Consider the following 13840-nt stretch of genomic DNA (forward strand, 5'->3'; position numbering starts at 1 on the left):
CTGACAGTGTGATACAGGGATGATGCTATAGAGATAATACACTGACAGTGTGATACAGGGATGATGCTATAGAGATAATACACTGACGGTGTGATACAGGGATGATGCTATAGAGATAATACACTGACAGTGTGATACAGGGATGATGCTATAGAGATAAAACACTGACAGTGTGATACAGGGATGATGCTATAGAGATAATACACTGACAGTGTGATACAGGGATGATGCTATAGAGATAATACACTGACAGTGTGATACAGGGATGATGCTATAGAGATAATATACTGACAGTGTGATACAGGGATGATGCTATAGAGATAAAACACTGACAGTGTGATACAGGGATGATGCTATAGAGATAATACACTGACGGTGTGATACAGGGATGATGCTATAGAGATAATACACTGACAGTGTGATACAGGGATGATGCTATAGAGATAATACACTGACAGTGTGATACAGGGATGATGCTATAGAGATAATACACTGACGGTGTGATACAGGGATGATGCTATAGAGATAATACACTGACAGTGTGATACAGGGATGATGCTATAGAGATAATACACTGACGGTGTGATACAGGGATGATGCTATAGAGATAATACACTGACAGTGTGATACAGGGATGATGCTATAGAGATAATACACTGACGGTGTGATACAGGGATGATGCTATAGAGATAATACACTGACGGTGTGATACAGGGATGATGCTATAGAGATAATACACTGACAGTGTGATACAGGGATGATGCTATAGAGATAAAACACTGACAGTGTGATACAGGGATGATGCTATAGAGATAATACACTGACAGTGTGATACAGGGATGATGCTATAGAGATAATACACTGACAGTGTGATACAGGGATGATGCTATAGAGATAATACACTGACAGTGTGATACAGGGATGATGCTATAGAGATAATACACTGACAGTGTGATACAGGGATGATGCTATAGAGATAATACACTGACAGTGTGATACAGGGATGATGCTATAGAGATAATACACTGACGGTGTGATACAGGGATGATGCTATAGAGATAATACACTGACGGTGTGATACAGGGATGATGCTATAGAGATAATACACTGACAGTGTGATACAGGGATGATGCTATAGAGATAATACACTGACAGTGTGATACAGGGATGATGCTATAGAGATAATACACTGATGGTGTGATACAGGGATGATGCTATAGAGATAATACACTGACAGTGTGATACAGGGATGATGCTATAGAGATAATACACTGACAGTGTGATACAGGGATGATGCTATAGAGATAATACACTGACGGTGTGAGACAGGGATGATGCTATAGAGATAATACACTGATGGTGTGATAGAGGGATGAGTTATAGAGATGGAGAGGTAGCTATAGAATAACTCAGTGATAGTGTTACCTGGGTATGATGCATGAGTAAAGGGATGGACAGATAGAGAGATAAAGTGATAGAAGGAGTGTTACCTGGGTACAGTGGACAGATAGAGAGATAAAGTGATAGAAGGAGTGTTACCTGGGTATGATGGACAGATAGAGAGATAAAGTGATAGAAGGAGTGTTACCTGGGTACAGTGGACAGATAGAGAGATAAAGTGATAGAAGGAGTGTTACCTGGGTACGGTGGACAGATAGAGAGATAAAGTGATAGAAGGAGTGTTACCTGGGTACAGTGGACAGATAGAGAGATAAAGTGATAGAAGGAGTGTTACCTGGGTACAGTGGACAGATAGAGAGATAAAGTGATAGAAGGAGTGTTACCTGGGTACAGTGGACAGATAGAGAGATAAAGTGATAGAAGGAGTGTTACCTGGGTACGGTGGACAGATAGGTGACCAGTCTGCTTAGATCCTCCTGTTTCACTCGGTCATGATTGGTCCGCGCTGGGAAGGTGAGAATGGGCCCGCCTCTCTTGTCCCTCCCCCCTGGGACAGTGACATCATCAAAAAGCAACATAACACATCATTACCAGAGGGGTTTTGAACCAAGACACTCAACTAGGACATATACCGTGTCAGCCTAGGGGAGGGGCTTGGTCGGACAAGGGTAAGGAGTTAGGTGAAGGGACAAGGGAACATAACAGGGGAACGAAATGGAGCAAGGGAATAGAGGGAGCTTGGAAAAGAGACTAGGGAACAAAATGGGACAGGGCCGTACTCAACTCACCTGAAACAAAGGCCACTTTTTCCCTCAGAACTGTCAGCACATCCACCGCTCTCACCCCCTCCCCCTGCGCACCCCCTAGAGAAGAGAGAGAGGGAGGAGGGGGTGAGGGAGAGAAGAGAGAGAGGGAGGAGAGGGGGACAGAGAGAAAAGAGAATGGGGGGGGGGCAGACAAGGTGATATAGACAGATAGTTACATTTCAAATATCCCTGTAAACACTACTTAGTTCCTCGATCACAAATGAACAGCCACATCAACAACAATCTCCCCTGGAAACAGAGGGAGAGAAAGAACTAGGGTTTGAACAGCAGGCTGTATGTCATGCAGGTAAAAGAGGACCCAAAAGCGACTTAACAGAAACAGAGTTTAATAATGTTCAAAACGGAATAACTGACATCCTCTAGATTTGTAGAGGGGAAAACAACTGGAGAAGCGGCCACAGACTGCAGGTCGCTTCGGGTAGGCGCAGGCCGTAGTCGACTGAGACACCTGCTCACACGCAGCGTCTGATGAAGGCACAAAACACGACAGGACAGGGTGATACACAATCACGGCAAAAAACACGACAGGACAGGGCGAAACGCAATCACAGCATGGTGAATACAATATAAGGAACCGACGGAACAGGAACGGATTACAAAGGAATAAATAGGGAATCTAATCAGGGGAAAGGATCGGGAACAGGTGTGGGAAGACTAAATGATGATTAGGGGAATAGGAACAGCTGGGAGCAGGAACGGAACGACAGAGAGAAGAGAGAGCGAGAGAGTGAGAGAGGGAGGGGGAGAGAGAGGGATAGAACCAAACAAGACCAGCAGAGGGAAACGAATAGCATGGGGAGCACAGGGACAAGACATGACAATAAATGACAAACATGACAGTACCCCCCACTCACCGAGCGCCTCCTGGCGCACTCGAGGAGGAATCCTGGCGGCAACGGAGGAAATCATCGATGAGCGAACGGTCCAGCACGTCCCGAGACGGAACCCAACTCCTCTCCTCAGGACCGTAACCCTCCCAATCCACTAGGTATTGGTGACCCCGTCCCCGAGAGCGCATGTCCATAATTTTATGTACCTTGTAAATAGGTGCGCTCTCGACAAGGACGGGAGGGGGAGGGAAGACGAACGGGGTGCGAAGAAAGGGCTTAACACAGGAGACATGGAAGACAGGATGGACGCGACGAAGATGTCGCGGAAGAAGCAGTCGCACAGCGACAGGATTGACGACCTGGGAGACACGGAACGGACCAATGAACCGCGGAGTCAACTTACGAGAAGCTGTCGTAAGAGGAAGGTTGCGAGTGGAAAGCCACACTCTCTGGCCGCAACAATACCTTGGACTCTTAATCCTGCGTTTATTGGCGGCTCTCACCGTCTGTGCCCTGTAACGGCAAAGTGCAGACCTCACCCTCCTCCAGGTGCGCTCACAACGTTGGACAAACGCTTGAGCGGAGGGAACGCTGGACTCGGCAAGCTGGGATGAGAACAGAGGAGGCTGGTAACCCAGACTACTCTGAAACGGAGATAACCCGGTAGCAGACGAAGGAAGCGAATTGTGAGCGTATTCTGCCCAGGGGAGCTGTTCTGCCCAAGACGCAGGGTTTCTGAAAGAAAGGCTGCGTAGTATGCGACCAATCGTCTGATTGGCCCTCTCTGCTTGACCGTTAGACTGGGGATGAAACCCGGAAGAGAGACTGACGGACGCACCAATCAAACGACAGAACTCCCTCCAAAACTGTGACGTGAATTGCGGACCTCTGTCTGAAACGGCGTCTAACGGGAGGCCATGAATTCTGAATACATTCTCAATAATGATTTGTGCCGTCTCCTTAGCGGAAGGAAGTTTAGCGAGGGGAATGAAATGTGCCGCCTTAGAGAACCTATCGACAACCGTCAGAATCACAGTCTTCCCCGCAGACAAAGGCAGACCGGTAATGAAGTCTAAGGCAATGTGAGACCATGGTCGAGAAGGAATGGGGAGCGGTCTGAGACGACCGGCAGGAGGAGAGTTACCCGACTTAGTCTGCGCGCAGTCCGAACAGGCAGCCACGAAACGGCGCGTGTCACGCTCCTGAGTCGGCCACCAAAAGCGCTGGCGAATAGACGCAAGAGTGCCTCGAACACCGGGATGACCCGCTAACTTGGCAGAGTGAGCCCACTGAAGAACAGCCAGACGAGTGGAAACAGGAACGAAAAGGAGGTTACTAGGACAAGCGCGCGGCGACGCAGTGTGCGTGAGTGCCTGCTTAACCTGTCTTTCAATTCCCCAGACTGTTAACCCGACAACACGCCCATAAGGAAGAATCCCCTCGGGATCAGTAGAAGCCACAGAAGAACTAAACAGACGGGATAAGGCATCAGGCTTGGTGTTCTTGCTACCCGGACGGTAAGAAATCACAAACTCGAAACGAGCGAAAAACAACGCCCAACGAGCTTGACGGGCATTAAGTCGTTTGGCAGAACGGATGTACTCAAGGTTCTTATGGTCTGTCCAAACGACAAAAGGAACGGTCGCCCCCTCCAACCACTGTCGCCATTCGCCTAGGGCTAAGCGAATGGCGAGCAGTTCACGGTTACCCACATCATAGTTGCGCTCAGATGGCGACAGGCGATGAGAAAAATAAGCGCAAGGATGAACCTTATCGTCAGACTGGAAGCGCTGGGATAGAATGGCTCCCACGCCTACCTCTGAAGCGTCAACCTCGACAATGAATTGTCTAGTGACGTCAGGAGTAACGAGGATAGGAGCGGACGTAAAACGTTCTTTTAGAAGATCAAAAGCTCCCTGGGCGGAACCGGACCACTTAAAACACGTCTTGACAGAAGTAAGAGCTGTGAGAGGGGCAGCAACTTGACCGAAATTACGAATGAAACGCCGATAGAAATTAGCGAAACCTAAAAGCGCTGCAACTCGACACGTGACCTTGGAACGGGCCAATCACTGACAGCTTGGACCTTAGCGGAATCCATCTGAATGCCTTCAGCGGAAATAACGGAACCGAGAAAAGTAACGGAGGAGACATGAAAAGAGCACTTCTCAGCCTTTACGTAGAGACAATTCTCTAAAAGGCGCTGTAGAACACGTCGAACGTGCTGAACATGAATCTCGAGTGACGGAGAAAAAATCAGGATATCGTCAAGATAGACAAAAACAAAAATGTTCAGCATGTCTCTCAGAACATCATTAACTAATGCCTGAAAAACAGCTGGCGCATTGGCGAGACCGAACGGCAGAACCCGGTACTCAAAATGCCCTAACGGAGTATTAAACGCCGTTTTCCACTCGTCCCCCTCTCTGATGCGCACGAGATGGTAAGCGTTACGAAGGTCCAACTTAGTAAAGCACCTGGCTCCCTGCAGAATCTCGAAGGCTGATGACATAAGGGGAAGCGGATAACGATTCTTAACCGTTATGTCATTCAGCCCTCGATAATCCACGCAGGGCGCAGAGTACCGTCCTTCTTCTTAACAAAAAGAACCCCGCCCCGGCCGGAGAGGAAGAAGGCACTATGGTACCGGCGTCAAGAGACACAGACAAATAATCCTCGAGAGCCTTACGTTCGGGAGCCGACAGAGAGTATAGTCTACCTCGAGGAGGAGTGGTCCCCGGAAGGAGATCAATACTACAATCATACGACCGGTGAGGAGGAAGGGAGTTGGCTCGGGACCGACTGAAGACCGTGCGCAGATCATGATATTCCTCCGGCACTCCTGTCAAATCGCCAGGTTCCTCCTGAGAAGTAGGGACAGAAGAAATGGGAGGGATGGCAGACATTAAACACTTCACATGACAAGAAACGTTCCAGGATAGGATAGAATTACTAGACCAATTAATAGAAGGATTATGACATACAAGCCAGGGGTGACCCAAAACAACAGGTGTAAACGGTGAACGGAAAATCAAAAAAGACATAGTCTCACTGTGGTTACCAGATACTGTGAGAGTTAAAGGTAGTGTCTCAAATTTGATACTGGGAAGATGACTACCATCTAAGGCAAACATGGGCGTAGGCCTGTCTAACGGTCTGAAAGGAATGTTATGTTTCCGAGCCCATGCTTCGTCCATGAAACAACCCTCAGCCCCAGAGTCAATCAAAGCACTGCATGTAGCACCCGAACCGGTCCAGCGTAGATGGACCGACATAGTAGTACAAGATCTAGATGAAGGGACCTGAGTAGTAGCGCTCACCAGTAGCCCTCCGCTTACTGATGGGCTCTGGCCTCTTACTGGACATGAAATAACAAAATGTCCAGCAACTCCGCAATAGAGGCACAGGCGGTTGGTGATCCTCTGTTCCCTCTCCTTATTCGAGATGCGAATCCCTCCCAGCTGCATGGGCTCAGTCTCAAAGCCAGAGGAGGGAGATGGTTGCGATGCGGAGCAGGGAAACACCGTTGATGCGAGCTCTCTTCCACGAGCCCGGTGACGAAGATCTACCCGTCGTTCTATGCGGATGGCGAGAGCAATCAAAGAGTCCACATCTGAAGGAACCTCCCGGGAGAGAATCTCATCCTTAACCGCTGCGTGGAGTCCCTCCAGAAAACGAGCGAGCAGCGCCGGCTCGTTCCACTCACTAGAGGCAGCAAGAGTGCGAAACTCAATGGAATAATCCGTTATGGACCGTTCACCTTGGCATAAGGAAGCCAGGGCCCTAGAAGCCTCCTCACCAAAAACTGAACGGTCAAAAACCCGAATCATCTCCTCTTTAAAGTTCTGGAATCTGTTAGAGCAATCAGCCCTTGCCTCCCAGATAGCTGTGCCCCATTCTCGAGCCCGGCCAGTAAGGAGTGAAATGACGTAAGCAACCCGAGCTCTCTCTCTAGAGTATGTGTGGGGTTGGAGAGAGAACACAATCTCACACTGCGTGAGAAAGGAGCGGCACTCAGTGGGCTGCCCGGAGTAGCAAGGTGGGTTATTAACCCTGGGTTCTGGAGGCTCGGCAGGCCAGGGAGTAACAGGTGGCACGAGACGTAGACTCTGGAACTGTCCAGAGAGGTCGGAAACCTGAGCGGCCAGGTTCTCCACGGCATGGCGAGCAGCAGACAATTCCTGCTCGTGTCTGCCGAGCATGGCTCCTTGGAACTCGACGGCAGTGTAACGAGCGTCTGAAGTCGCTGGGTCCATTCCTTGGTCGGTTCCTTCTGTCATGCAGGTAAAAGAGGACCCAAAAGCGACTTAACAGAAACAGAGTTTAATAATGTTCAAAACGGAATAACTGACATCCTCTAGATTTGTAGAGGGGAAAACAACTGGAGAAGCGGCCACAGACTGCAGGTCGCCGGGTAGGCGCAGGCCGTAGTCGACTGAGACACCTGCTCACACGCAGCGTCTGATGAAGGCACAAAACACGACAGGACAGGGTGATACACAATCACGGCAAAAAACACGACAGGACAGGGCGAAACGCAATCACAGCATGGTGAATACAATATAAGGAACCGACGGAACAGGAACGGATTACAAAGGAATAAATAGGGAATCTAATCAGGGGAAAGGATCGGGAACAGGTGTGGGAAGACTAAATGATGATTAGGGGAATAGGAACAGCTGGGAGCAGGAACGGAACGACAGAGAGAAGAGAGAGCGAGAGAGTGAGAGAGGGAGGGGGAGAGAGAGGGATAGAACCAAACAAGACCAGCAGAGGGAAACGAATAGCATGGGGAGCACAGGGACAAGACATGACAATAAATGACAAACATGACACTGTAATGACACTATCACATTAAATGACTGTAAATAAATGTGTGTGTGTTGTGATTGTGTGTATGTGGTGTGTATAGGTTGCTGTGACAGCATGTAGACAGCAGACAAAACCCATCTGGTGTTTAGGCCTGTTAGTGTAATCTGATGTGGGTATAATCCTGACTGGAACAGCTGGGGCACTGGGGCATAGGGCAGGGACAGAGGTAGGGGGGATGTTTGCAGAGGGGACATGTGTCTGTGTTAGTGTAAGCTGGAGCACTTGTGTGCGTGTGTGTGTGTCTGTGTGCGTATGTGTGTGTGCGCACGTGTGCGTGCGTCTGTGTGTGTTTCTGTGTGTGTGCGCGCGTGTGTGAGTGAGTGCATGCGTGTGTGCGTGAGTGAGTAGAGTGAAGGGACAAACCTTCTCACCTGCCTTTCCTCAGGCTGTGTGTGTGTGTGTGGCTCTGCAGTCTCCCATACAGTACCAGAGGAAGTAGAGTGAAGGGACAAACCTTCTCACCTGCCTTTCCTCAGGCTGTGTGTGTGTGTACAGTATTTGGAAAGGGTAGGGGTAGCAATGGATGACAGAGAAAAAGGGATGAAGGGCAACGTTGGAGGGAGGGAGGGAGGGAGGGAGGGAGGGAGGGAGAGGGAGGGAGGGAGGGAGGGAGGGAGGGAGGGAGGGAGGGAGGGAGGGAGGGAGGGAGGGAGGGAGGGAGGGAGGGAGGGAGGGAGGGAGGGAGGGAGGGAGGGAGGGAGGGAGGGAGGGAGGGAGGGAGGGAGGGAGGGAGGGAGGTTAGAGTATGTAGCTCAAGGGGTCTAGCTGACCTTTCCACGTCACTAAGAGGTTATTCTCTCACTGTATACTGTTATTCTGCTCTGCAATCAAACCCTCACGTGTGTGTGTAAATGTGTGTGTGTTTATGTATGTGTGTGTGTGTAGTTGTGTGTGTGTATGTATAGTAGGTGTGTGTGTGTGTGTGTGTGTGTGTGTGTGTGTGTGTGTGTGTGTGTGTGTGTGTGTGTGTGTGTGTGTGTGTGTGTGTGTGTGTGTGTGTGTGTGTGTGTGTGTGTGTGTGTGTGTGTGTGTGTGTGTGTGTGTGTGTGTCCAAGACAATAACATTCTAGTCCACATTAGAATGTCATTGAATGTCATTGTGATGAAACATTTTGTGACAGAATGGAGGAAATAGCTTGCTGAATGTTGTGTTTGTTGAAAGGTTTATGTGTGTGTGTGCGTGTGTGTGCATGCTTTTGTGCGTACGTGTGTTACAGACGTTTTTGCTTCTCCTTATCGATTGTGAATTCACCCATGAAAACGATGGAAAGAGGAAGCACAAAGAACTGAACATGAAGGAGTGAAGGACAGGAAGAGGAAACCAATGTGACAGGAAGCGTGGCACTCCAGACTTCCTGTAACACAGAACTCCAGGGAGTGGCAGGAAGTAGAAATAAAATAATCGTACCAAACCAAACGACGCGCTGTTTATCACACACATCCAAACACACACACATTTACACACGCACACACACATCCAAACACACACATGTAAACCCGTACACATGTAAACACACACACACATACATACACACGTACACATCCAAACACACACACATGTAAACACACACACACACACCAAGACTAATAACTCCCTGCGGCTGCCAGCCGGTGACTGGAAACATCAAACACACCAATACGTTCCATAAAACAGGCAGACAGGGAAGGATTTAACATCTTCAGGTAAAGTGGAAGATGAACAAGACTGTTTCATATCGTCATCTTTGTATTTCTCTGTTTCCCCTCTGAAAACGGCAGGTGCTAACGCCTAGTCACGCTGGCCCTGGAACCGTGCTGCCAGATGTTTACCCTGCAAGACTAAAAGAGCATTGCTTGTACAACCACACACACACCGCACGCAGACAGACAGCCAGACGGTGTGCAGCCGAAGGCGGATTACTACTACTCTGTGTATCACAAGAGAATCTGACACACACACGGCTAAACAGACCAGGCTGGTCACACGAAAGAGCAGGCCAGGCCACAGACAGCGCACCACCGCAACACAGGTTACAACTACACTACAAGATTGAGAATAAAGCACACACACAGACACACACACACACACACACACACAGAAACACACACACACACAGACACACACACACAGACACACACAGACACACACACACACACACACACAGAAACACACACACACACAGACACACACACACAGACACACACACACACACACACTATTCCTAAGCCGTTTATAGACAACACTGCAGTGCATTCATCACCACCATAGTGTACCCCCAGACAGAGAGACTCTGAATGCTCTATATACACCGTATATACAAAAGTATGTGGACACACCTTCAAATTAGTGGATTTGGCTATTTCAGCCACATCCGTTGCTGACAGGTGTATAAAATTGAGCACACAGCCATGCAATCTCCATAGACAAACATTGGCAGTAGAATGGCCTTCCTGAACAGCTCAGTGACTTTCAACGTGGCACCGTGATAGGATACCACCTGCCCCGGTCAATTGTCACTGCTGTTATTGTGAAGTGGAAACGTCTAGGATCAACAACGGATCAGCCGCAAAGTGGTCGGCCACACAAGCTCAGAGAACGGGACCGCCGAGTGCTGAAGTGTGTAAAAATCATCTGTCCTCAGTTGCAACACTACTGAGTTCCAAACTGCCTCTGGAAGCAACGTCAGCACAATAACTGTTCGTCGGGAGCTTCATGAAATGGGTTTCATAGCCGAGCAGCCGCACACCAGCCAAAGATCACCATGCGCAATGCCAAGTATTTCTTTGGTTTGTTTTGGGGAGTTTTGCTTTGCTGTACGGAATCTGGACACGTCTCTTCATGGCTCCTAGTACTCTCTCCTGTCTGTTTGTGTATCTGCTCTTACACACTTCATTTCTAATAAAACTAACCTGTAGCCTCTCCCTCTCGTAGACAAGTCAGGAAAAGCAACATGCCTCTTGTTTTTGGGTTAAAAGTAGAAAGCAATGCCATGAGAACACGACCTGCCCCGACCTGCATAGTGCCAACTGTAAAGATTGGTGGAGGAGGAATAATGGTCTGGGGCTGTTTTTCACAGTTCAGGATAGGCCCCTTAGTTCCAGTGAAGGGAAATCTGAACGCGACAGCATACATTGATATTCTAGGCAATTCTGTGCTTCCAACTTTGTGGCAACAGATTGGGGACGGCCCGTTTCTGTTTCAGAATGACAACGCCCCCCGGGCACAAAGCGAGGTCCGTACAGAAATGGTTTGTCTGACCTCAACTCCATCGAACACCTTTGGGATGAATTGGAACGCCGACTGCGAGCCAGGCCTAATCGCCCAACATCAGTGCCCAACCTCAATAATGCTCTTGTGGCTGAATGGAAGCAAGTCCCAGAAGCAGTGTTCTAACACAGTGGAAAGCCTTCCCAGAAGAGTGGAGGCTGTTATAGCAGCAAAAGGGGACCAACTCCATATTAATGCCCAGGATTTTGGAATGAGATGTTTGACGAGCAGGTGTCCACATACTTTTGGTCATGTTATATACAGTATATATACTGTGTGTGTGTGTGTGTGTGTGTGTCAGTCATCTAGGAATGGGCCATAATGGCACTCATTCACCATGAATTACATATCACCAGCATGATTGTAACACTAGCATGCTAAAGGCACAGAGGACTGAGCAGGGGGAGTGTGCACCAAGAAATCCTTTGGGGTCTCCATCCCAAATGGCACCCTGTTCCCTATATAGTACACTACTTTTGATGAGAGCCCTATAGGCCCTGGTCCAAGGCAGTGCACTATAAAAGGGAATAGGGCGCCATTTGGGATGCAGTCTTGGTATCCAAGGTGAGTAGGCCCCTCTGTGCCGGTCTATTGATGTAGTGTGTGTGTGTGTGTGTGTGTGTGTGTGTGTGTGTGTGTGTGTGTGTGTGTGTGTGTGTGTGTGTGTGTGTGTGTGTGTGTGTGTGTGTGTGTGTGTGTGTGTGTGTGTGTGTGTGTGTGTGTGTGTGTGTGTGTGTGTGTGTGTGTGTGTGTGTGTGTGTGTCTGTCTGTCTGTCTGTACTGAGGCAGGTTTATCCATCTCAGTGGGAGAGACACCTAATCCTGAGCATAAACATTAACACACCACTGTGTTTGAATATTCCCAGCACAGGGACCAACGATAACCTTAGGAGGAAGAGGGGGAGAAGCATTGAGAGGAAGAGGAGGAATAAAGAGAAATTAAGTGGAACCCTTCACTGATCATTGCGAGTAGCAGCCGGGAAGCAGATCACAGGCGCGCTGTGACAACCTCTCCCTCCCTTCTCTCCATGTCTTACCAGCCCTTGGGATGAGACAGCCTACTGGGATGCATCTCAATAGTCTTAAGTCCTTTTCCTCTCAATATCTCTTTTCCTCCATCTGACGGGAAACAATGTTGCTTTCACCCATCCTGTGTTTTTCAGGTCAGTGCTGATGAAGGAGACGATGTCATGGACGAAAAGAGGCATGAAGAGGAAACTATTTAAGAGTATTGAGACATAGCCCTTATATTCCTCACTAGGCTGTAGTCGTCTCCTTTTGGCCAATCAAGGGGATGAGGCATCCACCACAGTGTGTTGTCCAGTGTCTTCAGATCAGTGTAGATAAAGGAGAGGAGACTAGGAGAGGACCCCTGTTTAGACTAGATGCAGCCCTGTGGACCAGTTGGGACCTCTGCCATCCATGCTCACTAGAGAGAGCACACGCACAAACACACACCTTATTTCATGTCTGATAGTCATGCATAATCATCATGTGTGTGTGTGTGTGTGTGTGTGTGTGTGTGTGTGTGTGTGTGTGTGTGTGTGTGTGTGTGTGTGTGTGTGTGTGTGTGTGTGTGTGTGTGTGTGTGTGTGTGTGTGTGTGTGTGTGTGTGTGTGTGTGTGTGTGTGTGTGTAACGGTAGCTAGTGTCTTAGTCCACACACAGCTGCGGTAACATGTTTGCTCCGATACAGTGGCCTATAGCAGCTGTACATGCTTACTACACACACAGGGAGAATGAATGGAAGTGCTGACGATTTAACATCACGGCGAAAAGCCTCGGGCCTGTGCTCGGCCGTTTGTGGATTGTATAAAGATCAGAGACAGAATACGGTCAAATAAACGTTCACATAGATTATGTGGGTGTGTCTGTATTGATATCGTTTTATAACACCGCGGATCAAATGCTGCAAGCTACATAGAACATATATAGGCAATGCTGCTACTGTACTCCCTCTCTCTCTCTGTCTCTCTCAATTCAATTAAATAGGTTTTATTGGCACGGGAAACATGTTTACATCGCCAAAGCAAGTGATCATGATGGATCCTCAATCACACAAACTGACCAAAAACTCAACGTATATGCTTCGTCCTCCCTGACCATGCACGCTGCGGTGAAATAGTCTAATTCTATAATGGGCTGAATATACAGCTCTGCCAATGCTATTTCTCACGGTAACGGACAGGCACATTCCTGCACGGTAACGATAGGCTACATCCACCCATACCCGGGGCCAGGCAGCTGTGACCAATCCCTCCGGTTTAGCCTTTTCACCCTTTTCATTATCGATCTCGGCACGGGATGCCGTTAACACCCAGCCTGCCCACCTGCTTTAGCCAACCCGTCCTGACCGGCTTCACCGGGTCCGGTTTGGGCAGGGTCCCCGGGATTCATCCTCTCCGATAGATCCTCCACGCCTTCAACGAGAGGCTGGTCGGTTCTTTTTTTCTTTCCTTTTTTGAACCCCTCGGTATGCAGAGATGGTCGTTACGGGGAGAAAGTCAGTCAGTCATCGCGCGGCCCCGTCCTCATGTTCTCTTCTGTATCCTAGCAGCGATTCTCGTCCGTAGTCGCGCGCATTCCCGTTCCTCCGCTACTGTCGCCGTGATCCTGCGCGGCATCACATCACATCACATCATATCCCACCGTATCGCCTTGCGC

At 48.9% G+C, this 13840-nt stretch overlaps 1 protein-coding gene across 1 annotated transcript in view; it reads right to left on the reverse strand.

Moving 5' to 3' along the window:
• Positions 1–13573, reverse strand: part of LOC124018912 (kalirin-like) — a 77715-nt gene extending 64142 nt beyond the window's left edge. Inside the window, 3 exon segments of the mRNA XM_046334241.1 lie at positions 1834–1948; positions 2190–2264; positions 13507–13573. Of these exon segments, the coding sequence (XP_046190197.1) occupies positions 1834–1948; positions 2190–2264; positions 13507–13573 (257 nt within the window).
• Positions 13574–13840: the final 267 nt, after the last annotated feature.

This window comes from Oncorhynchus gorbuscha, unplaced genomic scaffold (genome assembly GCF_021184085.1).
Source record: "Oncorhynchus gorbuscha isolate QuinsamMale2020 ecotype Even-year unplaced genomic scaffold, OgorEven_v1.0 Un_scaffold_590, whole genome shotgun sequence".
Classification (NCBI taxonomy): domain Eukaryota; kingdom Metazoa; phylum Chordata; class Actinopteri; order Salmoniformes; family Salmonidae; genus Oncorhynchus; species Oncorhynchus gorbuscha.